The following is a 25210-nucleotide window of genomic DNA, read 5'->3' as shown; positions in this document are numbered from 1 at the left end:
GCAGGTTGCGTGCATTTCCTGACAACAAACGCACTTACATGCGGCACTGCGCCTAAGTGGCCTAGGCTTGTTCAGGCTTGTTCCTTACTCGCGCGATGGATTGATGCAGCGTGTTGCTGCATTGGGTTGCACGTGGTGTCCTCAGGTGTCCTCGACGCTCTGTGTTGACCGCCGAAGAGCCCGAGCGGTTCGAACTTCCGAATGGGGCGCAGAATTCCCAAGAGTCGACGGCACAAGAAACTGAAGTCCGTGGATCCTTTCCGTAAAGATTCCGGCGCTCCAAAGCCAGTCGAGTGAGTCATGGCGCCCGAACCCTTGCGTCCTAGCTGTCACTCGTGTGTCTGCTGCCCTGTGTTGTGGATGTTGCTCGTGTGGAAGAATCGTTTACCGTTGCCGACTTTGTCACCGACCGTCTTCTGAGGGTTTGCTGTTACTCTGCTCTAGTTTTCGGTTCTTGTTCGAAACTGGCCACCATCAAGCGAACCGAGTAAGAACCCGAGAAATACAGGGTCGCCTCTGTGAAGAATCATTTGGCGGGTCTTTCCTTGCGATTTCTGCAATGACCATTTGCGTACCTTCGCGCAGCCATCCGAGACGAACAAGCAAATAAGGTGAGCTCATGTTATTACCGGACGCATAAAAAAAAAAAAAACGCTTTGCATCCACTTAGCTTGGACTACTGTGTGCTTTCGTTTTGCTGCTCGGGCCGATCAATGCTTTGCTAGCTGGAGAAGAGCGCTCAGTACGAAGGGGAATTTGTGTGGGAGGCTGCAAGCTGTGACTATTGGTGTTTTCCGAAAATTTTCCAATACATCGAACTCTCCACACGACTCAAATGCGACTCCATAAAGTCTTGACTTCTTTGTGTGCGTGCGTGCGCGCGCGCGCTTTGTATTTTGCGCTGCCTTTTTGGATATAACTTGGGGACAGCCAACTAGTCCAAACACAAATAAACTTGCGTAAGGGCACGTCGCCGGTGACTGCTCGCTCTGTTGCGCTAATCCAACTTGTGGTTTCGGTTTCCTGCATTGCGCGTGCGTGGAGTGTGTGCATGCGAAATCGCACCGTGCGCGATGTTTTAGATAAACCGGTGGTATTGCAGTGCTGCAGACAAATTATTCTTCGCAAGAGAACTTTCATAAAGGGCTGGCACTGTGTGCGAAAACATGCACACGCACCCATGATAAGTAGTGCAATTAAAAATGCACTCGATTTCAGTGCTCAACTGCAAATTCATGAAAGTCATTCATCTGGTGTGAAAAACTAATCAATTACTTTTGGCATTACTTTTTTCGGAAAATATTATGCATTGTGTAACCTCAGTCAATTATTTTCAAAATAGTGGCACATAATGAAGGCATAAAACAGTATCGTTGGCACTCACCTGGAGTCCTCTCAGAATTTTTATTCCTTGGTTAACAATCCACTCATAAGAAGTTATCAGCGATTAGCCAAATGGAATAAGCTTGAATTAGCAGGTTGCAGAGCACCAAAAAGAGCTGCCAGTGGCATATATTTCTAATACAAGAACATATATATTAATGGCAGCTTGTAAAACAAAACAAAAATGATGTGCCTGAAAGTCAAATTTAGCAACAGGTTACATGCAGACAGTGGCACTGTATTTAGGAATGTTGTTTTTAATTTCACACTTCTTGCAGCAGTCATTTGTGGCAAGCACTCTTCTGTAGCAGGGCTCAATGTCATTTCATGAGTGGTGTTCTCATGTTTTATGGTGAAACTGATTGCAGTTACTTATAGTTAACATGGCTGCAAATGAAAGGTGCATAATTTTAGGACAGCTAGCTGACAGATGGGTGATTGGGGAGTTGTCCTGCTTTCAGTTTATTCTGCATTTTCTGCTGTGTGCTTATTTCAGCGGTTAATTTCAAAAGCTATCGTGGCTATCATGGTCTCATGGTACTGCTAGTTAAAATTCCCTAACAAGAGGCAAATTTTTCTCTCAGCCAGAAACAGAGATCGCAGCAAATGTATTCAACGATCAATGGGTAAAATGTGCCTGTTGCTTTCAGCCACTGTCAGCTTTGAACAGGCAATGGACTTTTGAGGCAGTGTGCTCAAGACAACTATCCCAAACATGGCAGAAAATGCCAGATGTGATCTTGACAGTTCCACAAGATTGTGGTCATGCCTCGCATTGCAGGTGATGAGGCTGTGTAGTAGAGGCGTGAAGTGAAGAATGTGGAATAACGAACATAGTAAAGTTTTGTGGCGATGTGCAATATGCTGAGAGCTGGTAAAATATGATGGTTCTGCCTTTACTACGTGTCTTTGCATGGATGCTACAGTGTGGTGAACATTCCACGTGTGAAGACAAAACCACCAACCTGAGACCTCTAGTGCTGTTTGTGATTTCAAAGGTCATGGGCTGTTTGCTTAATGTTCTATTATTTCATTGGCCATGGTGGCACCTAAAAGCCTGGACACCTATTGAGTAATTGCCATTAGCTATGACATAAGAACCTTGTGAGATATTATGCACAACCACGCATACCATACAAGTGGAGAGGGGGATTTCCTTCTCTCCAATTTTCTGCCTGCCAACTATAGCTAGTGGCAGGTAACCCTTGCCACCTGCCGGGGTGCCAAAATGTGACACCAATAGTGGGCGCAGGGAATTTGGGGCTCTTATGCTATGACATAAAATAGCACTGTGGATTTAAAAAAAACTCAGTGGCTCGTTTGAATGTGTTAGCAGCCAAGCATTCGTTATATCCGAGGTTGCATACTGCTACCTGCCGCAGTGGGCAGGTGGCAACATGCCCTCCAGGTTGTGGGCAGCCTGCTTTCTACTGGTTGTTGGCAGACGGCGATTGCCATTTCCACTTGTACAGACTCTTCTAATGCTAGTCCATCAATAAAAGCCAGCGGACTAATCCACTGGCTTTTACCTGGAACCATGCATTAAATCGCCCAGCGAGCTACGCTTCTTGAATATCAGCATGGTATGGCAGTTGTCTGACCCCTTTTCCTCCCTCCCCCCTTGTGTTGCAGCCCTCGTGCAAACCGGCCTCCCAAGAGCCTGGAGCAGGAGGTGCCACGCAGCTTCCATGTCCTCTTTGATGGAATGGGTGATGAGGAAGAGCCTGAGAAGCGGCGCAGGAAGCGCAGGGGTGCCAAGAACCTCATCACGGGTAAGTGCTCCTTGCCACTGTCTCAACTCACTATTGGGATGAGGCACGAGACTCGCTCACTCTTGATTGGCCTAAGTGTATAAATTTTCATTTTTTTTTTTGTGTTGATATTAGGGCCACCAAAAGATACCGTTCTTGTGGATAAAATCATCAAAAATGTCTGCAGTTGGCAACGATGACTTGTAAGACTAGTAAAGGAGTATAGACACCTAATTTTGGTGGCATGTTTTCTTCTCTACAATGATGCGGAAGACACCACTACGTATGAATCACCATGTGATATTCGCCTATGACCACTAAATAATTCATAATCAAATTTTTTTTGTCGTGCTGTTTCAGTTTCAACAGCCGAACGATGGCTGTGACGGCAGAGTGTGCTTTTATGTTACGTGAGGCATGGAAAAACGTCCACATAATCGCTGCTTCACCGTTTTAATTTGCCAGAGTGCTGAAGCCAGCCTTCCTCAAGAGCCGGATTGACAACGAACATGGAAGCAGTGGTTATATTGCAGTTTTTTCATGTCTCATGTGACCTGTAAGCACACGCTGACGTCACGGACCCCATTTGGCTGATGAAACCGAAACAGCACGAGAAAGAAATGTGATTATAGATTATGTACTGGTCGTAGGAGTATACCAGGTGGTAATCCATGTATAATAATGCCTTACGCATCATTACAAACAAGCAAGCACGCACCCAAAAGTTAGGTGTCTATACTCCTTTAAATGACTATAGACACCAAATTTTTGCTTGCTTACATTTTGTTCTTTGAAATGATGCATTAGACAATACTACACACGGATCACCCCCTGACATTCGCCTACGACCGCTGAATAGTTTGTAATTCATTTCTCTGTGACGCTGTTTTGGTTTTGGTTTCATCAACCAAATGACAGCTGTGACATATAGTTGGTCTTTGGACCGCTTGAAGCAAGAAAAAAAACGATAATATAACTGCTGATACATCGTTTGCTGTCATTCTAGTTCTTGGAGAGGATGGCTTAACTGTTGTAGTTAATTAAATCTACGTATATCAGCATTTATCTCAAAGAAATCACTACTAGGTGCAGCCCACTATCGGGAGAAGCTGCGAGTTCACTTTGGACCCAGTTGTTAACATTGCGTGTCAGAGGGTTAAAGGGAAACATCGGGGATTTTTCTAGACTTAGCATGTCCTCCAACAAAACCTTTAATAAAGATTTAGCAGCCATGTGCCAGTTCATTCTTGCGCTTGTTCAATTTTTTACCTTGCGATCTTCGTGGCCTCAGTTCAGGTGATTTCTGTGGGCGACACTGTGTTTGTGATGTCACAAAAATTATCTACATGTTGATGCCTGCTCCCCGCTCACTTAAAATTTTTAGCCTTGTGTTCGGTCATCACGGGCATTTTTTAAAATGGAACCATTGTTTCTACTAATTGCTTTTTCTGAAATTCGACTCACAATCTTTGAAATTGAAGGTAGCGCTATTGGAAGACCACAGGGAGAGAATGGCACAACAAAGAAGAATGCACGACAAAGTAGTGTTCTTCTTTGTTGTGTTGTTGTCTGCCTGCGGTCTTCCTGTTAACGCTACCTTCAGTTTCACAGAATGAATGACCAACTAGCCCAGCACCATGTTCTACTCGGCATACAAACTAGCTTTTTTCGAGTCATGTTTGGAACGTCATCGCTACATAAAGCAGAGCATTTCTCTGGCCACTAACTATATCGGCTTCTTTGAGATGGTTCCACTTGGCATTTTGTAAAGCACTTTATTATGCCAGAGAGAGGGGGCATCAAGGAATGTGATGCAATCATCAGCTCAAAATGTTGATAGAAAAATTGCAGGGGACTCTGCCTTAAGGGTATACCATGCGAAGCGGAATGGGTTAATCCATGTATAATAATGCCTTATGCATCATCACAAAGAGGAAAGCATGCACCCAAAAGTTGGGTGTCTATACTGCTTTAATGGGTTAACGCCTATATATGCAGAAGGTCATTCTCTAGTTTACATTCATAGATCCCTGGGAGCCCTCATACCACTCCTGATGCAGTAGTGCAGCAGTTAAGCGATGTGCCTCTGCCCTGCGATGGCAGGTGCTCCCAGCGGGGGGCCTTGTGCAACCCAGGTTCTTTTCCCGAGGGGCCAATCAATAATTTAACAGCCACCTGCCATGGTGGGCAGTTTGCTCATTATCCAGTGGGCAGGTTGTGATGACGCCGCAAGGTCACATGACCTAGGTGGCCCACCTGCCTCCTTGGTTGCTCTCTGGGCACCACCTGCCAGAGTCAGGCTCTTTATTTTTTGCTCACATCGCCGACACCAAATTTTCTGGACAGTGGGCCTTTTACGCTATGATGTTAAAACTTGAAGGGGTACTTAAGCTCTGCCTTAAGGGTGTGGCACGATAGCGTTAATGGATCCCTTCAGCAGCCTGGGGTCCTCTTTGCATTCCACTTCGGAGACACAGTAATTCTGTACTTTATATAGGTACATAGATCGCTGAGTGTCGTCATACCACTCCCGTCGCAGTGGTGCACCACTGCCCTGCTGCCAGGTGGTTGTTACAAATACAGCCATTGGTGGGGCTTATGAGATCCAGGTTGCTCACCTGCAACAACCTTTCGCAACCAATCATTAATTTAACAGCCACCTGCCACATTCCAGTGAGCAGGTAGTGATGACATCACTAGATCACGTGACCTAGGTGGCAGGTGCGCCACCTGCTTTTTTTCTCAGAATGCCGTCGACGACACCAGATTTTCTGCAGAACAGGAGCCTTAATGCTGTCGCGTAAAGACTCCTGCAATTACCCGTTTAATGGTTGTGATGCTTGTCTTGTGCAGTCCAGCGTAGCAAGATGGAGTCAGAGCAGCGGGGCATGACGCGGCCACTGAAGCCGCTGCCCGAGCGGCTTGAACAGCAGCCCGATGAGACGGACGACCAGTTCCTCAAGCGCCTGGACCACCTAGCGGGGCGGGCCTTCACCGAGGCTGCCATTGAGAACAAGTTCAACGTGCGAGTTGACCGTAACAAGCAGGGGCATACCGTAGTCGACCCTAAGGGCGGTGACACGCTTGACGAAAACTATGGTGCCCGCAAACGCCAGTGAGTGGTGGGGTGGCCCGGCTGGGGCCACAGTTTTTTATCTTTCGTGGGCTGTGGTGAAAACCTAAAAACCTAAACTCGCCCACTGTTTAACTGTTTGGTTGGCCGTGCTTTGATGAACCAGCACCAACAACACAATCGACAAGAGAAAGGAGGAAGAAATGAACAGAAGTATTTCTTTGGTCATTTTGACAATTCCTTTTATTATTTATTTTTACGCATACTGAAATCTCATGGATAGATTTTAGCGCAGTGGGAATGAAAAAATGAAAGTAAAATATGCAGATAGGGCGGCTTATTGCAACAACACACAATCGAGAAAAAGTAACAGAAGTGCGGTAAAACATCACACAAGTACAGACAGATATAAGGTAGAAGTGCATGAACATATATTATCATCATCATCATTTATTTTACCCTTAAAAGCCTCTGCTGGGGCATTATATAGAGGGGGACAAAGCAAATACAATTAAGAATAAAATGTTAATACATAGGTTAGATTGGGCTAAAGAAAAAACAATTGCCCTGCTCGCACCGTAACATGTTAATACAATAAAACATAATGTAATGCAGTAAAATGAAAAACGATACATCACAGTATGACCGTAGTTACTCTATTGTGACGCGCACCTTTTTTTTCCAGAAAAAAAAATCGTCTAAAAATGACATGAATGTTAGAATTGAGCATGAAAAAACATGGGGGCCTGCTTGTCCACATTCTTAAAGAACAAAATGCGAGAGTGTTTAGGTTCTCTGCTATAGTATCTACAGTGAGTGTCTACTATTGCGATTTTCCTCTCAAAACTCCGGTTAGAGCTGGTTCCATCGCCCTTATATGGTATGCATGAGTCATCACCTCCTAGAGTGCTCCAGCACCTTCCGTTGGATTATGATTAGGGATTATACTAACCTTACCCACTAATCCCCACTAATCCACCTTAATTCATATTCTGGGGTGGAGTACTTTCAAAGCTATGGGGGTCTTTTGAAAGTTTTGGGTGGACCAGCTTCCGAATTTTGTGGGTCCTCAGATTTTCAAATTTTGTAGTGCGCTATGATTGGTCCACCAATGGTCACGTCGTGTTGACGTCACGACCCTCTCAATCACATGCACAGATTACAGGGAGTCCTCACACTACTGCTGGCGCAGTGATGCAGTGGCTAAGCAATGCGTCACTGGCTGTTTCAAGTAAAACACAGGTAACACACACCGTGGACAAAAGATGTGTGTTACAATCGAGCAGATACTTAAGTAAAACTACGAGTTGAGCGAGTTGGTACATACTTGAAGAACAAAAACAGTGCCTGTCCCGTCTTCTTTTGTTTTTGTTCATCGAGTAGATACACTAGGCACGGTAAAACAAACAAATTGTAGCCCAGGAACCTACAAATGATATTTAAACAATTGCATGGACAGCTGTAATTCTTCATTATTTTTGAGTAAAATGGGTACTTAAAAGCTTTATTGTTTGTGCAAAAGAGTGTTAGTGTCAGATTATGACGCTTCCTTGTGGCATACCGAGAAGAAAATGATATGATGTTAGCAAATTCCACTTTGTAATGTCTGTTAAATATTGCTTAGTATAAAATTTAATTGAATAATATAAATTAAATATGTAAATTAAATATAAAGAATGTAAATTGCTTAATATAAAAATTAAATAGCATGATTTCTTTGAACTAATGATAAAAAATGCTTGCACTGTTTCATCTAGAAAAGCCTAAACTCTAACACAAGAGAAAAGAAACACAGGTCTATGCTCAGCCGTGTTTCCTCCTTCTGTCTTTGTCTAGGTCTGCGATGTTGTCTTGCAGGGATGCTAAAAAAAATTGCTGGTGGTTTAGCATTGCTAAGCATGAAATATTGTGCGAAAGCAGTTTTGTGCAGATGGGCACCAGCGCCATGTGCCTGAAAGTGCAACAGAGGTGTCCACTGACCCAGGGAGCCAGTTATGCGCCTTTCCTTTCCTTACGTGACCTTTGCGTACAGATGGAAGTTGATGAAGACAACGATGTGCAATGCACAGCGCGAGAATGTGACAGTTTAACACAAGGCATGGTCGGTTGCGGCGATGGCGTGATGCTGTCGTACAGTGGCCTGCGAAGCTGATCTGTTCGTGCTGCCGCAGGTTCAAAGCCCAATTGTGGCAATATTTATTCTATTTCTCCAGGTTGGCCAAGGTCACCTTCAAGACTAAGCTTCCCACAGGATTCTTGGTTGGGACCGTGTTAAGTAATGCTTTCGCACTAAAAGCCAATGTCCGAATGAAGCCTCTCAGATGCCTGCAGAAATCAGATAAATATTGCCGTGACTGGGCTTTGAACCTGCGGGGGTGCGAAGAGATCAGCTTCACTGGCCACTGCACGAGGGCACTATGCTATCGTGCAGCCAATCACACCTTGTATTGCACGTTGTCGTCTTCATCAACTTCCATCTGTGCGCAAAAGTCACGTAAAAAAAAGAAGAAACGCCTTTTCAATTGTGCCTTCAGGTATCCAACATTGGTGCCCACCTGCAAAAGCCTGCTTTTGCACAATATTTCGTCGTTAGCAATGCTAAACTGGCACTGATTTTTGTGGGATTGGTAGTGAACCAGTGTTTTCGCACTAAAGGAAAAGAAGCAGTGAAGAAGTTTCGCTAGAATACAAAGAAAGGCTACAAACAAGAAGCTACGCCAGAGTGATAGAACACCGTGTGGTACCACGAGAAGAGTCTTTTGTTTTTGTTTTCTGCATGAAATGGGGACTGCACTGCTGAGAAAATTGCAAGTGAAGACCGTTTACATCCCTCCTACAAAACGGCGATAATGTCACGTCATTTTGACGACATCATCCCTCCAGCGAATCAAACAAAATGGTGACTATCCTGGCAAATCAGAGAAAATGAGTGAAAACAAAACTGCTGTTCCTGCCAGTTTGTTGCTCTCTTTTACACTGAAGTTCTAACCACGTGTGGCAATAATCCATGTGGCATCATACAATGAGCTGAGGGCCACAGAACCACCGTCACTCATCACGTCGCTCAGTATCTGTTTGCAAAAAATTTTTCTCATCGCCGGGAAGCAACTCGCAACGCTAGCCAGTAGCAGTAGGCTTTGGGGCTAAGTGACTTCCAGTCTAGCTGTTTTGCAAGTGAAGGTTGTTTTTGTAGCGCGGTTTCAGCGAAGAAGCCGCTGATGCTCGCTACATCTGAGCCATGCATTGAAATAGTAATTCAGTAAAAGCATGGTAGCAATAATAAAACAAGAAAGGCTGTCGTACCCTACATATGTTGTTATTATGGAAAGCTGTGGGAGAGAAACAGCAGTTTGTGCAAGTCTCAGCACCATGAGTGGCGTTCGCATGCGACAGCAGTCTGCTACAGCCCACTTTTTGTGGGAAAGTGCAAAACCGCCGAGAAAGAGTAGAGGATGAGTCACTCCTTTCTTTCTCAAAACCTGCTCTTTTCCTCAAAAAGTGGACTGGAGTCAACTTCTGTCGCATTCATGTAACTGCAGCTACAGAGTGTAGTTTGGAACGGCAGCGCCGTGTCTCATAGAAATGCAGTGCACAGTTTACGACCAATTTTTTGGACATTCAAGGACGTCCGAAAAATTAAATTTCAGCTAAAAAATTGCTAACTTACTGCGAATATGCCAGAGGGAGTACATTCTGATGCTCCTGATGACAACCTTGCCGCGTGTTGTGTATACAGATGATGGATGGTGACCGCTTTCAAGAGCTTGGTGTACGATAGATGTACCGCCCTTGGCCTGTTGCCGATGAAAGCATGATCTAGGGACAATGTCTAGATGTGAAAGCGAACCTGCCACAGCGGGAACTGCCCTGCGCCCGCAGTACAAACGGTGCGGAACGAGAAGGCAAAGATGGTGAAATGAGAAGTACCGACAAATGGCCGAAGCAATCGCTCCGTCAGCACTGGTCTTCGCAATTCGGCCTAGTGACTTGAACCAAATTCGGCATCGTAACCGGCTACACACATTGTGGTGGCTTGCAAAAAATTAGAGGCATTTTAGCTGTCATCAAAAGGCCAGTTGTTGACAGTTTTACCTTGATCGCTTTGAAATGCACCAACATTTTCTTCCATGCTCACAGTCTCCTTGAAGCTGTGCACTTCCCATGCAATTTGCTGCTGTTCATGCCATTTTCGGGACTCAAGACTGAGGATAGATGAATTTAGCGAACTGTGACTACTGCTCAAGTTTGTGCAGCGGACGAAGTTAAGAACAGTAGCAATTCAAAGCCATGCGGGCACAGTGTGGCGACTCGCGAATAATATCAACCATGCTAGGAGGCTCCCTTGTAAGTTGAATTTCATTTTGTTTGATCAAGTTTTCGATTTCCCTTGCAGTTTGAATTAATGAGGTTCCACTGTACACATTATATGGCGGCTTGGGTATTGGCGGCAAATGCAAACGAGGTCCGAAAAGTTGAGCACTCAGTTGCGGTGCATCTGAAATTTCAGGCGCTCTTATACATTGGCTCTATGGGCCATGTCATGGTGCTGCGAAAAAATCCAAGTAGGGGTGTGCGAATATTAAAATTTTCGAATATGAATATGAAGAAAAAATGGCTTCGAATATCGAATACCTGTTCAGTAAAAAATAAAATTTCAGAAAATGATAAACAAGCAAATGTTGTTGCCGTTACTTTTTTTTTTTTCTTCAAAATAGTGTATGGTTTTTGCAACTAAAATAAACAAAACTGGACTGCCTCACTGCCGTATAAAACAACATGATGTGCACAGAAATGTATACTACTTGATTAGACTGCATAACAGTATCCAAACTGTAATGAAGTCATGCAAACCAAAATCCATAAAATGACCAGACTGGTAACAAAAAGCAACATGATGACTACTAAAACCTCATTAATTTGGAGTTCAAGGGACCGGAAAAAATGCCCGGTTCATCCGAAGGCCTCTGCATATAAAATCCCCCCCCCCCCCCCTTCCCTCCGAAAAAAAAAAAAACCTGCCGATAATGCGAAGTTGCAATAAGGCATTATGAGGCGGCTTCATCGCACTAACGCCTGTAAGCCCGTCACGAGCCGCCCGTTTTGAAGTGCTGGAAGAACAACGCAAATGTAAGCAAGGGGCCGGGGAACACACGCTGGCGTCGGAACAGCGATACGGTTTCTAAAAAGGAAAAAATAACCTGCGACGTGCCAGTCGGCGTCCGAAAGGCGCGCGGAGCTGGGATTGGACTACAGGCGAATGCGCGGGCCGACAGTTGCAGTTGCCCGTGGCAGCGGCAAAGCTCATAAACCGTAACTACGCGGCCAGGCAATTTTTTTTGACCGAGCTACAGGGGCCTTCCGATCGTTGTCACGCCTGCCGTTACGCCCACTAAAGAGGTGCGCGGGTTACAATGCAGCTTGCAATAGGCGAGATTTTTACAGGATCCCTTGCCCCTATTGTGACAACTCGACGCGCCCTTTGAGGAGGCTGCCGAGACATTGCGCAAGTAGGCTTTTCCGCATAGCGCAGTTTACGAAACGGGATGACGGAGGTCACGCTCAGAGAGTTATGCGACAGGACACATTCTTGGGATGTGGGCATTAAATATGTAAGGTATTACGGAAGGATTAAAAAAAAAATTTCGCGTTGCGATTATTCGATGCGGGTCGTCGACCCTCTTGTTCGCAGCGCGTGTGATATGTGGGAAAGCCCACTTGCGGAAATTCTCACGAGGTCAAACCTAGCGGCGTCGGGATGCGGTGGGTCCGCGTGATAAACAATGGAGAAGGAAGGGAATAGGACCTCTGTATTGTTTTCCTCAATTTTTTTATCTTGATCATCGGCTAATTTGCCCAGATATTGTGGTTTTGCCACGGTCGAATTTATGAAAGTCTGCACAGTATACGATCACTGGCGAGTATTCGGGAATTTTCGAATATTCAGAAATTCTCGAATATCAATTTCTTGAATACGAATCAAATATCAAACATATTCGATTTGTATTCGAAGTTTCAAATATTCGCACACTTCTAAATCCAAGTAATTGAGCATTTTAAAAAAATCAGGGGTCCGAATTATTGGTTGTCTACTCAGTTACCAGAATTTTCATCAGTGCTTTTATCGTACTTTATGCTGTTTAGTCTTAAAAATGCCATACGCAAGGTGACTTAACGCTAAGGTGACGTCAACAGAGCAACACTGAAAACATGCCGCTCTATCGCCACGTCTCTTTGCTTCATGCAGGCGGTCTACCAGTGGCAGCGGTAGGCAATGGCCATAGCTATTGTACTGTCACGAAGTGGTCATGAAGATTCACGGCATTACAATGTGTCCCCATGAACATCGCCTCATGCACTTACCGGTTAATGCCCCTTGAGGGGGAAAAAAAAAATGCCTTGACGCGAGCACCTGGCATATATTACCTGCAGTTTTGTCGGTTACAGGTTTTGAGTGACAACTCATTCCCTCTTGCAGGAAGCGGAAGCTGCGGGAACAGAAGCTGAAGGAGAAAAAGCGCCAGAAGATGTCTGCGAGGCAACAGCAGAATGACTTTGGCCACCTCCAAGGTGAGTGATGCGCAGGTGGCACGACTTCTGCCTGCCACCAAAGGGGACACTGAAGACAGAGTGAAGTTGGCCTGTTACGACAGAGTTCTAAAGAGAAAGAGGCTACTTTCGCTGAAAAAATCATACTGCGGTGACATCTGGAAGGGGTTTCACGCGGATCTCTAAGGCTTGGTACAGTGCCATTCAGTGCTGATAGATGATCACGGAGTCCTTCTCAGTCGTGACATTGTGAGTTAGTGGAAAAGCTGGTCCAGTGGCCTTCAGAGTATTGTGTCCACAAAGGAATGCTGGTGCAGATGATTTTCATCTCGCATGTAGCATGACCAAGCTTTCTCGCTTCAAGCAGTGGGAAGAGACTCCATCTCTTGCTTTGGTTGGTGGGTCCCCCTGCTGCCAAGAATGCACCAGTAGTGACAACTGATGAACCAGAGTAGTGTCTTGGCTGCACTGTAAACAGTCCAGTCATTCAGCTGATATGTCATGGCCTCTGTGTAGAGAAGCTCAACCAAGCATTTGTTGAAGGTGTGCAAGGACTGCACAGCAGTGTTTGAACACCATTTGATTCTGCAGCTTTGTGTGCCACATTGTTGAGCGTACCTGTAAGGGCTGTGGTGGGCATGCTGACGTGTCGACATAGTGGTATTCCTTGTGAAACACCAAATGGTGCTGCAGTTAAACCTGGATATAACGAAGTTGACAAAAGCTCGACATTTTTCGCGTGAAGGCTCGCACAAATGATGGAGAAATGAAACCAAACGGCTCAAGATGTCCATGAAGGTGAACTCACCCTTCAGGCGTTTATTTTACAGCAAAAAGCTGCATGATTTCTGCTTGCTGCTTCTGCACGAGTGAAGGCAAAACACGCCACTCTAAAGAAGCTAAATCATGTAAAGCTCCTTCATCGTCGCGCGAGCCGACGAAACAGCACAAAACGTCCATTGCGTTGATCACCTCCTTTGCAGTAGGCACGTTACACGGATCTGCCTCACAGGCACCATCATCACGGCCAACGGGATCTTGCACGCTTTCACCTAGTGCTGCATCCGTTATTTCTTCTGTAGCCCCACGGCGTTGTCAGCAAACGAAAAGTCACTCAGTTCAACGTCGTCGGGTACATCGCCGTTAGTGCGTAGCTCGTTCCACGCTTCGGCCACATCGGCCGGAGTAGAAAGGTCTTCCTCCTCCTTCTCCTCGTCGACACCAGCCTGTGCCTTTTTGGCTATTCCGGCCTTTAAAAAGCAATTCGCGATAACTTCTGCCCTGACCTCTTGCCAGGGGGCAGCAAGCATCTCGACTGCTTGATAAATGTCAATTTTCATCTCCCGTTCCAGATGGATGTCAAGAAGTATCTTCAGGATTAGTCGGGCCGGTAACAGCATTTAAAACTGTTAATGACCCCTTTGTCCAGGGGTTGTATTAGGGACGTGCAGTTGGCCGTGAAGTAATGCAGTTTGATGTTGGACAGCTGCAGGTCTTCGACGTAGTGCGCTGAGCAATTATCCAGCAGTAGGAAAACTTGACGGCCTTGCCGCTTGACGGCCTGGTTAAATTCCTTCAACCACTAGAAAATATTGGCCGAGTCATCCACGCTTTGGAATTCGCCACACACTTCACGGGCATACGCTTCGTTCCCTTAAAACACCTTGGATTTGAACTTTTACCGACAACTAGTGGGACTTGCTTGTCTGTGCCATCGAGGTTGGCCCACAGCAGAATCGTTATGCTGTGTTCCGCACTCAAAATCGTTGATAGGGTGCTTGCTGCAATGCTGAAATGGGCGGCAATGTCTTTCTTCTCGCCCGCGGAGACTGCATTTAAAATTGCAAGTTTGTCTTCAAGACAGAACTTTTCGTTTTCTGGCAGTAGAACTCATCACGACCAACCGACGACTACACGCCGACAGGCAGGCCTAGCACCTCCAAAAAAAGGTCGGACGAACCAGTACCAGAGAACAGTTGACACACGTATATGTGCAGACGAGGGACAACATGCAAAACGGCGAACGCAACGCCGCATCGTCGGTGTCACGTAGTCCCTCCCCCCTCTCCCTTCCCCGTCCTGGCAATGAAAGAACTGGCCATCAGCGTTGCTTTTAAAGTGAGTTCTTACACAGAAAGTGTCTAAGCCGTTGAAGCAAATGAAAATCAAAAAATAAAAATGCTTGTTCTAAAATCTATACAAAAAAAAATGGTGCAAAAGCAATCGACTGCCGCTACAAAATGCCACCTGGTGCCACGCTGGACAAGCAAAGCCTGAAAAGGCTGCCACGTTAGGCACGGATTGGCGCTAGCCACCGCCATACATCATCATCATCACTAACTTTGCTCAGTCGCAGCGATCCCAGGCGTTCGCGTAGCTTCTGGCTCCTTACAGTATTAATATTGTAAGGGAAGACTTCAAGGGAGACGTTTATTCCAGCCCGCTGGCAAAGACGTTCTCCCAGCGAACAGCACCAAGCGATGACGATGGGAATGTACAGTGCATGAAAAGAGGATGAAGTTGCAGCCAGAGAGGCGACGATGACGAAAGCGCATAAAGTGCTCACACTAACTACCCGCGCGGTCAGAAGCGGCCAGCCTGGCTGCGATTAGTCTGATGCAAAGCGCCGAATGAAAGGCTTCAGGCAGGAGACGTGGACAATTTCAGTCCCGCGGTAACGGCGGTCCGGGGGAGGATCAACAGGGGTGACGCGGTAGTTCACTGGTGAAGTTTGGTTGAGCACCAAGTAGGGAGCAATGAAACGAGGCTGAAACTTGTCACAAAGACCAGGCGTCCGGAGAGGGGTAGAAAGCAAGACATCGTCTCCAGGGTTGAATGACACAACGCGGTGCGTCATGTCGTAGTGACTTTTGCGATGCTCCTGGCAGGCGTGAGTGTTCAGGCGAGCAAGGTGGCGGCATCGGGCCACGCGGGAGAGAAATTGTTCGGGGAGAGACGGTAAGGAGCTCGCAGGCGTCGAGAAGAAAGAGGCATCGAGAAGGGTAGTGGGAGAACGGCCGTACACGAGGAAAAACGGGGAGTAACCAGTGGTTCGTTGCAACGCGGAATTGTAGGCAAAAGTGACGAAAGGAAGGACTGTGTCCCAATTCCGGTGGTCAGGTTCGATGTACATAGCAATCAGATCTGAGAGGGTGCGATGGAACCGCTCTGTAAGACCATTGGTCTGGGGATGGTAGCTGGACGTCATCTTGTGAAGTGTAGAAGAAGCTTGCAGAACTTCGGCAACAACGGTCGAAAGGAACGTCCGGCCGCTGTCACTGAGAAGCACCTGAGGGGCGCCATGGCGGAGCACGATGGAGTGAAGAAAGAAGGAGGCAACTTCGGGCGCCGAACCATCAGGCAAGGCTGCGGTCTCGCCGTAGCGTGTGAGGTGGTCGATGGCAGTGATTATCCATTGATTACCTCGTGTAGTGCGAGGAAGCGGGCCATACAAGTCGATGCCGACGACGGCGAACGGCGTGGGGGGGCCTGGTAGAGGCTGCAGATGTCCAGCGGCAGGTGAAGTCGCCTGTTTTCGGCGCTGGCAGAGCGGGCAAGACGAGACGTATTTAGCGACGCTGGAGGAAAGGCCAGGCCAGAAGAAATGGCTCTTGACGCGGTCATACGTTTTGTAAAAACCTAAGTGACCGGCTGTCGCGTCATCGTGGAGGGCCTCCAGAATACGGGAGCGAAGTGTATGTGGCATCGCGGGAACCCAGCGGGTGCCATCAGGGCAGTAAATGTAGCGGCAGAGCACATCATTTTCGAGTTTGAACTGGCCAAGCTGCCGACGCAACCGAGCAGTAGGAGGGTAGGAAGCTCCTGTGAGACGGTTGATTAGGGAGCGGCAATACGCATCATTGCGTTGGTTCGATGCAAGTTCGTTTAAATCGTCAGATGCGACGCATGGGAGTGCGGCGAGGTGCTGAAGAGCTTGCGACGATGAGGAGGCGCAGTGAGATGTGGAAGGTGGGGTGGAAGACAGACACGAAGAGTCCAGAAGAGGGCAACAAGAAAGAGCATCGGCGTCGCGGTGTGTTCGACCGAACTTGTAGGTGACGTCAAAACGGTATTCTTGGAGACGAAGAACCCAGCGGCCAAGGCGGCCAGTCAAGTTTTTCAGGCTAGACAACCAGCATAAAGCGTGATGGTCTGTGACGACCGTGAAGTGGCGACCGTAAAGGTAGGGGCGAAATTTATGCACTGCCCAAACGACGGCAAGACATTCCTGCTCAGTGATAGTGTAGTTACGTTCGGCAGGTGTCAGAGTGCGGCTGGCGAACGCAAAAACTCTTTCGCGAGAAGTAGTATCACGCTGCAGAAGAACAGCACCAAGGCCGTGGCCGCTAGCGTCAGTGTGTAGAATGGTTGGAGCAGCATCGTCGAAATGGCCAAGGACAGGGTCGGAGGTGAGAGCTTGCTTTAAGGCTTGAAAAGCACTTTCGCATTGCTCAGTCCAAACGAAAGCACTGTGAGCAGCGAGGAGCTGATGGAAAGGTGCGGCAATGGTTGCAAAATTTCGTATAAAGCGCCGAAAATAAGAGGACAGACCGAGGAAACTACGCAGTTCTTAAGTGTGCTGGGGACGGGCAAAGTTCAGGACAGCGGCAAGCTTGTCAGGGTCGGGTTGAATGCCGTCCCGGCTGACGAGGTGGCCTAAAATTGTGATTTCCTTCCTGGCGAAATGGCACTTTTTCGTATTTAGTTGAAGGCCAGCAGAAGCGAGGCAAGTGAGCACTTCATCGGGGTGGCCTAAGTGTTCTCGAAAAGTTGAAGACAAGATAACAATATCGTCCAGATATCATAAGCAGGTTTTCCATTTCAGGCCGCGAAGGACGGTATCAATCATGCGTTCAAAAGTAGCAGGAGCGTTACACAGTCCAAAAGGCATAACATTAAATTCGTAAATGCCGTCAGGAGTAGCGAACACGGTTTTTTCCTTGTTGGCTTCATGCATGGGGATCTGCCAATAAGCAGCACGGAGATCTAGGGTCGAAAACTATTCAGCTCCTTGAGAGTCAAGGGAGTCGTCAATCCGGGGCATAGGGTAAACGTCTTTACGAGTGATTTTGTTGAGGGCACAGTAATCAACACAAAAGCGCACTGACCCATTCTTCTTCTTTACCAAAACCACCGGGGAAGACCAGGGACTGGCGGAAGGACCCATCCTTCTTCTTTACCAAAACCACCGGGGAAGACCAGGGACTGGCGGAAGGACCCATCCTTCTTCTTTACCAAAACCACCGGGGAAGACCAGGGACTGGCGGAAGGACCCATCCTTCTTCTTTACCAAAACCACCGGGGAAGACCAGGGACTGGCGGAAGGACCCATCCTTCTTCTTTACCAAAACCACCGGGGAAGACCAGGGACTGGCGGAAGGGCGAATAATGCCTCGGCGGAGCATATCACTCACATTGTCCTCGATGACTTTGCGTTCAGATAAGGAAACGCGGTACGGTCGGCGGCGAACAACCGAGGTACTTTCGGTCACGATGCGGTGCTCTGCCACAGAAGTCTTGCCCAGGGTAGAGGAAGCCACATCAAAAGATCCCTGGTGCTTGAGAAGCAAGTCTAGTAACTCTTGCCGTTGTGACGCTGGGAGATCTGGATTGATGGTGGCAGAGAGGACGGAGAGAAAAACATCCGCGGAGGGAGGCGGCGAGGAGGAGGGTGCGGTAAGTACGACGAAGGAAACCGGGTGCATGTCCAATGTGCAGGAAAAAGAAGTGCCTTTGGGTAATACTAGAGGTTCACGAGAAGTGTTCAAGGCAGCGACGACGGCCGACCCATTTTCAAACCGAATCAGGCTAGGCGGTAAGGCAAGGCCCCTGATCAGATGTCGAGCAGAAGGCGCGATGAAGACATCCCCATGGACGATGGTATCAGAAGTAAGTCGTACAAGATCTTGACCCCCAGCGGGCAAAACCGTATCAGCAGCAGCAATGAGGCGATGGCAGGGCTCGAGGACCTCAGATGATGGGTTGCTCTCAGTCATGTGCACGATGCGGTCACGGCATAAAATAAAAGCACTGACAGAAGACAAGAAATCCCAACTTAAAATCATAAGGTAAGCGCACGGAGAAAGCACAGCAAATTGTACGTGCTGACGGACACCGTCAATATAAACCCGAACAGTGCACTTAGCAGAGGGGCGAATGATGACGTCGTTAGCTCCACGCAGGGAAGGCCCATCGTACGGCGTTTTCACCTTCCTTAAGCGAGAACACAAGTCTGCGTGAATAACAAACTGCAGCGCCCGTGTCAATCAACGCCTCTATCTGTAAACCTTCAACCCACGCTGAAACCATATTAGACGGACGCTCCGGAGGTATTTGTCGGTGTCCGAAGCCCGCAGCTTTCCCTCCAAAAACTGCAGCAGCTAGTTTTCCGAGCGCAGGTCAGGCGCCGCAGAAGCCGGCCGAAGCGGAGAAGAAGAGCGGCGGAACGGCGAAGGGGATCGAGCTCTGGTGGGCCGATAACTACGAGGGCGTGCAGAGGTGGGGAGAGGTGAAGAAGAACGTCCCAAAGAGTCAGGGAAGGCATGGCGTTGAGGAGAGGGCGCACGAGTAGAGTAGCCGCTTTCGAAGGCCGCATACCCGCGACGTTTGTCTTGAAGGCGCCGGCGGCAGAAGCGGGAAATATGGCCGCCCCGGAAGCCGCAATAATAACAAATCGGGCGGCTGGGGCGCCAGGGCGAGGAGAACGCTGGCGTTGAGGCTTGATGTGCTAAAGCGGTGACATGGTCGCAGGGCGGTGTTGGCGTTGGAGGCGGACCAAAGACAGGTGGCATGGCAGCGACCTGAGCGTACATGGGTGGAGGGCGAATAGCAGGGGTGTCCGGTGCCAGAGAGCAGGCTACTGAGGCCAACTCTTCTTTGATGATGCTGCGAAGGCCAGCACCAGTAGAGGATGAAGCAGAAGGCGCAGGTACGGTGAGGCACGGAGAACCGTGAGCGAGAAGCTCCTCACGAATGAGCGCACGAATGAGGGCATGCAGGTCGGAGTCGGCCGGCAAAAAGGAGGCAGCCGGGTCAGGTTGGAAACAGATAGATTGCAGCTGATCGAGGCGTTGACAGGTCGCGATGATATCATCGACGGTAGTAGGGTTTTGGACGGCAAGGGCATTGAACGCCAGAGAGCCGATACCCTTCACGACGTGGCGAACACGGTCAGCCTCGGTCATGGTGTCATTGACACGGCGACAGAGAGAAAGTACATCCTCAATATAGGAAGTGTACGACTTGGCAGGGCGCTGGATGCGGTCAGCAAGCTTCTTCTTAGCGACTTCAGATCGAACAGCCAGAGAGCCAAAAATCTGTTGCAACTGCTGCTTGAAACTTGTCCAGTCGGGAATATCCGTCTCATGATTTAAAAACCATGTCCGTGCAACGTCAGTTAAATTAAAGGACTCATTCAGGAGTTTAAGGGAATCGTCCCAGCGGTTGAACGAACTCACGCGGTCGTAGTGGTCAAGCCAGTCATCCACGTCGTCGCCGCAGAGGCCGGCAAACATCTGGGGGTCACGTTGACGGCTGCTCACGGTCCAAGTTGCGGGGGCAGCAGAGGGCGAGCGGGAGGAACCCGGGCCGTCGGCGTTCTCCTCTTGAGGCATGACGGCAAGAGTGCACAAGCGACGACCGGAACGCAGCTCCAGCGAGAAGTGGGGAAAGAGGATACGGGGGATCCAAGGAGCACCTCCACCATGTGTAAGGGAAGACTTCAAGGGAGACGTTTATTCCAGCCCGCTGGCAAAGACGTGCTCCCAGCGAACAGCACCAAGCGATGACGATGGGAATGTACAGTGCATGAAAAGAGGATGAAGTCGCAGCCAGAGAGGCGACGACGACGAAAGCGCATAAAGTGCCTAATCTAGTGCATTTCTTTGGCCGAATTTTCCTTAAAAGTGCTAAAAGTAATGACTGATCAGCTTTGAGAGTTCGTTGCATCAAGGTTAACCGCCGCAACGCGTTCGTTTCATGGAGGTCGAAAATACATGGGCTTCAAAGGGGGGCAGCGTTGGGGAATTCAAAAACTTCGTTAAAATCCAGGAATTCTTTACATAGAGGTTCGTTACATTCAGGTTTAACTGTATACTTATCTCACAAGTGGTTTGCGGCATTGTAAAGGGTAGAGTTGTCTTGTCCAATCAGGGCCAAGGAAGACAACAAATAGTCCCTCAAATATTTGAGCAGTGTTGCGACTATTTTCCAAAGAGTTATTGCAATCCACCGAGTTGGCCAAGTCTTTAGGGCACAGTACCTGGACATTGGTGCTCTTTCCTTCCCATTGATGGGTGCACCGGGCAAATGGGTAAGGGACGCGGAAGAACGCGTTTTGCAGTGCATGCCATTCTGATTGCCTCAGATCGCCGCAGCCTTCATAGTGCTGTAAACCACTTGTGCAATGGAGTATAGGCCACCCATTTCAAGGCATTTTGTCCTAGCATATGCTTTGACCTGCAGTTTCTATTGGTAAGCATTGCGCCTTGGTGCGTTTTCCTGCCTTTGATTGATGAGGCTCAGTGGTCCATTTTGTGGTGCCTGCACTCGTTGTTAGGGTAGCCGGTCAAATACACAGTGCTGCCCCTCTGTGTGCGCAGACCAAGTGGCCTTTGGTGAGGTGGTCCACCATCCGCCAGCCATCACAGCCCACGTCCGGAAAGCAGACAGTGCCAAGCTCTCCAAGGTGAGTGATTATTGACTGCATTGGTGGCAGCCAACTGGCTTCTCATTTTTTTTTTTTCCAAAAAGGTCAAATAGCTCACCTTTTAGCAAACCACGCATATGCTAATTCCACTGGTGTTGCAGTGCATTGCCACCTAGGCCCTGCACACTGCAGTCTCTCTGCTGTCACCTTCTGCCACTGTGCACAACCTGTGCCACCAGTTTCTCTGGACTTTTAGGTGCCAGTGATGCCTCCATGGCTGAATTTGCAAGATGTGTAGTACTGCAAACAGCTTACAGTACCTTTAGGACAGGTGAATAGTCTTCATTGCGACAACCGCAGCTCATTAGAAACAGTGCAGCATATTCTGTTTGAATGCCCAGTGTATACCAACAAAGAGGGCATACTATGAACATTGTATGGAGTCACTCACTTGAGTGCCTCAAACAGCAGACTGTGAATTAGGTCCCTTAGCAGAGACATGCAAATTTGCCTGTTTAGACGACGTTAGTCCACTAATGCCTCCCTACTTCTCACCACCATGCACTCTTCATGCAGTGAGCTTTGTCAGCACTTTTGTGGGACATTGCACTCCAGGTTTTATTATCTTCTAACATTGCCCGTTGGTGCATCTGAGCCCAAATTTAATGTCATTCTTTAATTTGTTCTCTCTCTTCTTTGGCTCATTTTACTTTCAACATTTTCTGGATGGATGGTGTGGCATTTTCTTCAGCTCTCTCCTGTCTTACTCTCCCCAATTCTCTTCCCCACGTGCACCCTGGTTTTACAAACTGGAAAGGATTTCTTTCTATCTCACAAAGGAAGCACCCGCATAATAAATGTACCACTATTTTTTTTGTTCGTGTAACTTTTTGTGATGAATACACCCCCAAATTTCCAGTATCATGAGTGGAAAAGAAGTATGTTCAGTGTACAAGGAAATATGGTAGGTGTGGGTAGGTCGCATTGGCATGAAATCTTTGTATTACAACGCAATCCACTTATAGCGATATTGAGAAAACTGGAAATTCCGATCATTATAACCAATTATCGTTATATCTGGACTGGCAAAAAAAAAGCAAAAAGAACACACCCACGTATTGCCCCCATGCATTTAGCCACCGCCACTGGTGCACCAGTCAAGGGCGCACAGCGTTTTCACGATCTGCCAAGTTCTTCAAGTGAGCTACCCCCACCCCCTCCTGAGCTCCCATCAAAAGATAAGATAAACATGTTATCGGCACAGAGCATATTGGTGCGCTGCCAAGGTCTGCGCTGGGAACAGCTCGAAATGGGGAACACACCAAGAAAAGCTAACGCTTAAAAAAAAAGCAAATTCTCAGTAATCTCAATGCAAAAGTGGAAAAGGGGGTCAGAGATATCGCCTTGTGCTTAGCATCACTCTTTACCAGTTAGGAACGCACAAACGGACAGAAACTACGTTTGTGTGAGACAGCGTTGCGCAGCAGCAGCAAAGCAAGTTCCTCCCTTTAGCGATTGTGACGACTATGATAGCACTTGGTTCCCAAGGCTGTAGGCAATGCTCCCCCACAGATTTAGCCATGCCAGTCCGTTTGTGGGAGCTTTTACGTTATTTGCTGAAATTTATTTTTTGACAAACTTTCAGACAAATTTTGGTTGTGAACACCTTCTGGGCAACCAGAATCCTATCGGTGTATCCGTTATTTCACCGGTAATTGTATATACGGTGTATTTTTACATAAGGTGAATGGGAGAATTGATAAATCTAAAGAATTTTATTAAGCGCAATATCATTATATCTGGTATCGTTATAAGTGGATCACACTGTATAGTGCTGTGCGGCTTAGAATTAGAGGCAAACACGGGTAAGCGTGACAGGCTAGTATGGTTAACCGCTTGCTTGTCTTTGCTTACCTATGTATATGTCTCTATTTTGCAATTCTCAGTGGCACAACTCTAAGATAATTGTATGTCCCAGCTAGTGCAGTCTGAAACGTTTCTCAGTCACCAAATCGTCAGGCTGCCAACTCCTTGTAACTTCAATTTATGTTCCTAAACACCCTTCAGGGGTTATTGTTACATAAAGGGTGGATTGCAGATTGAGAAATGGTGTTAATATAAGTCATTGCCTCAAGACATATATACGTGATTACATTGTCACAAAATGGTGATGGGCATGTGAGTGTCATTGTTGTGGGGAAGGAAATTTTAGTGGAAACTGCTTTGGGGGAAAAGGGTAGGTGCGTAACCTGAAATGGATGCCCAGTGTGGCGAGTTATGTGGTTTTAATGAACAGTGTAAGGCTCTTGATCTAGTGAGCCATGGAAAGATCTTGTGTAGCAAACAGAGGCTGGAGATGCCATGGCAAGCAGGTGGCAGTTGCTCATTTGCGAGTGCTTACACATGTGTGCATGTGTGTGGACGTAGCTGGGCTGATGATGATGATTTGCACAGCCTGGCCGCAAGGAACTGCTGCTGACTAAGATGCTGAAGGAGGCGGGCGACGGCCGGCCCGATTTGACCGTCAAGCGCCGGGAGCTACCCGCGGGGGATCGGCAGAGATTGGAGGCCGAACGCCAGCGGGCCGTCTTCCTCTACCGCAAGATGAAGGCAGAGGCAGCACTGCGGAAGGCTGCAACGTGACATGTACCTGGCCGGTGCTTGTGCTGTGCTTGCTCAAACAGTTGCAATCAGCATACAGCCCACTTTAAAGCAAGATATAGTGGTGGACATGGTTGTGCCTGTGCTGGGGTGGCAGGTAATGATAAAAAGATTGGACAAGAAGACTGTTTTTTTTTTTTTAGGGGGACACGGCTTTCTGAAAAAGATTTTATTTCTTGATGTATTTACATGAAATTTTTCGAGCTTATAATAGATGACGTCACCATCTGGGTCAATACCAGCAATCATGGCAAAATCAAGTCATTGTTACAGCTGGCTACTGCCACTGTTGTGACGCATGCCAACAGCACTGATCTTATCTGCTCGGTGGCTAAATCGGAATTTCTAGTCATGGACCTGAAAGAATGACGGGAGATCCCTAACATTCTACTCGCACTAGACGACACCCCCATCCGCAGGGTCATTAAAATCAAAATTCTAGGTCTCAATATTCCTGACAACGGCTCCAGTGCCGAGACCATAAAACAATAAAGCTGTTTACCTACCTGCCTAGAAGTAATTTGACTACTCTCACTAAATTTCACTGCCATATCTGTAGAAAATTGTTCTCTAATGGTTTATGGGGTTTAACGTCCTAATGGGGCCCAGTCTATGAGGGACGTCACAGTGGAGGTCTCCAGTAATTTCGATTACCTGGGGTTCTTTAGCGTGCGCTGACATCGCACGGTACACAGGCCTCTTGCATTTCGCCTTCCTCAAAATGCGACCACCGCAGTCGGGATTGAACCCGTGTCTTTCAAGTCAGCAGCCGAGCACTATAATCACTGAGCCATTATGGTGGCTACTTGTTTGGAAACATATATTTTTTCTCAGAATCTTGCGAAAAGGCTGCAGAGTTAAGAAAATGTTGCAGAGGACTCATTCAATATTCACTGCGTTCCTATTACAGGTCAAAACATTATTAGGATTTTTTTTGTCGCGAAGCACAAATTTCGGTTCAAGATTTTTGCACTATAGACCTAGGAGTGCAACTGAACAAATGGGGTCGAAGTAGGTAAAACTGTTGTGAAGAAATCAGCTCTGTAAGGCAAGTGTCTAGGCAGAAAACCTAACAGAGAAAAACGGCCACTTTTCAAGCATTTTCCCGCAAGGCGCAGCCGCCACGGTTCACAAAAGAGCTTTTTTAGA

At 47.5% G+C, this 25210-nt stretch overlaps 1 protein-coding gene across 1 annotated transcript; it reads left to right on the top strand.

The window, feature by feature from the left end:
- The first annotated feature begins 92 nt into the window (after positions 1-92).
- On the top strand, positions 93-24571 carry LOC144101932 (uncharacterized). Its single transcript, XM_077635167.1, has 6 exons — positions 93-293; positions 3016-3155; positions 5988-6249; positions 12683-12774; positions 21354-21439; positions 23855-24571. The coding sequence occupies exons 1-6, from the start codon at positions 202-204 to the stop codon at positions 24041-24043; spliced, it is 861 nt and encodes a 286-aa protein (XP_077491293.1). The 5' UTR covers positions 93-201; the 3' UTR covers positions 24044-24571.
- Positions 24572-25210: the final 639 nt, after the last annotated feature.

The sequence above is a fragment of the Amblyomma americanum genome, chromosome 8 (genome assembly GCF_052857255.1).
Source record: "Amblyomma americanum isolate KBUSLIRL-KWMA chromosome 8, ASM5285725v1, whole genome shotgun sequence".
Lineage (NCBI taxonomy): Eukaryota > Metazoa > Arthropoda > Arachnida > Ixodida > Ixodidae > Amblyomma > Amblyomma americanum.
The sequence above is the reverse complement of the archived record's forward strand: the minus strand, read 5'-3'. Positions and strand labels throughout refer to the sequence as shown.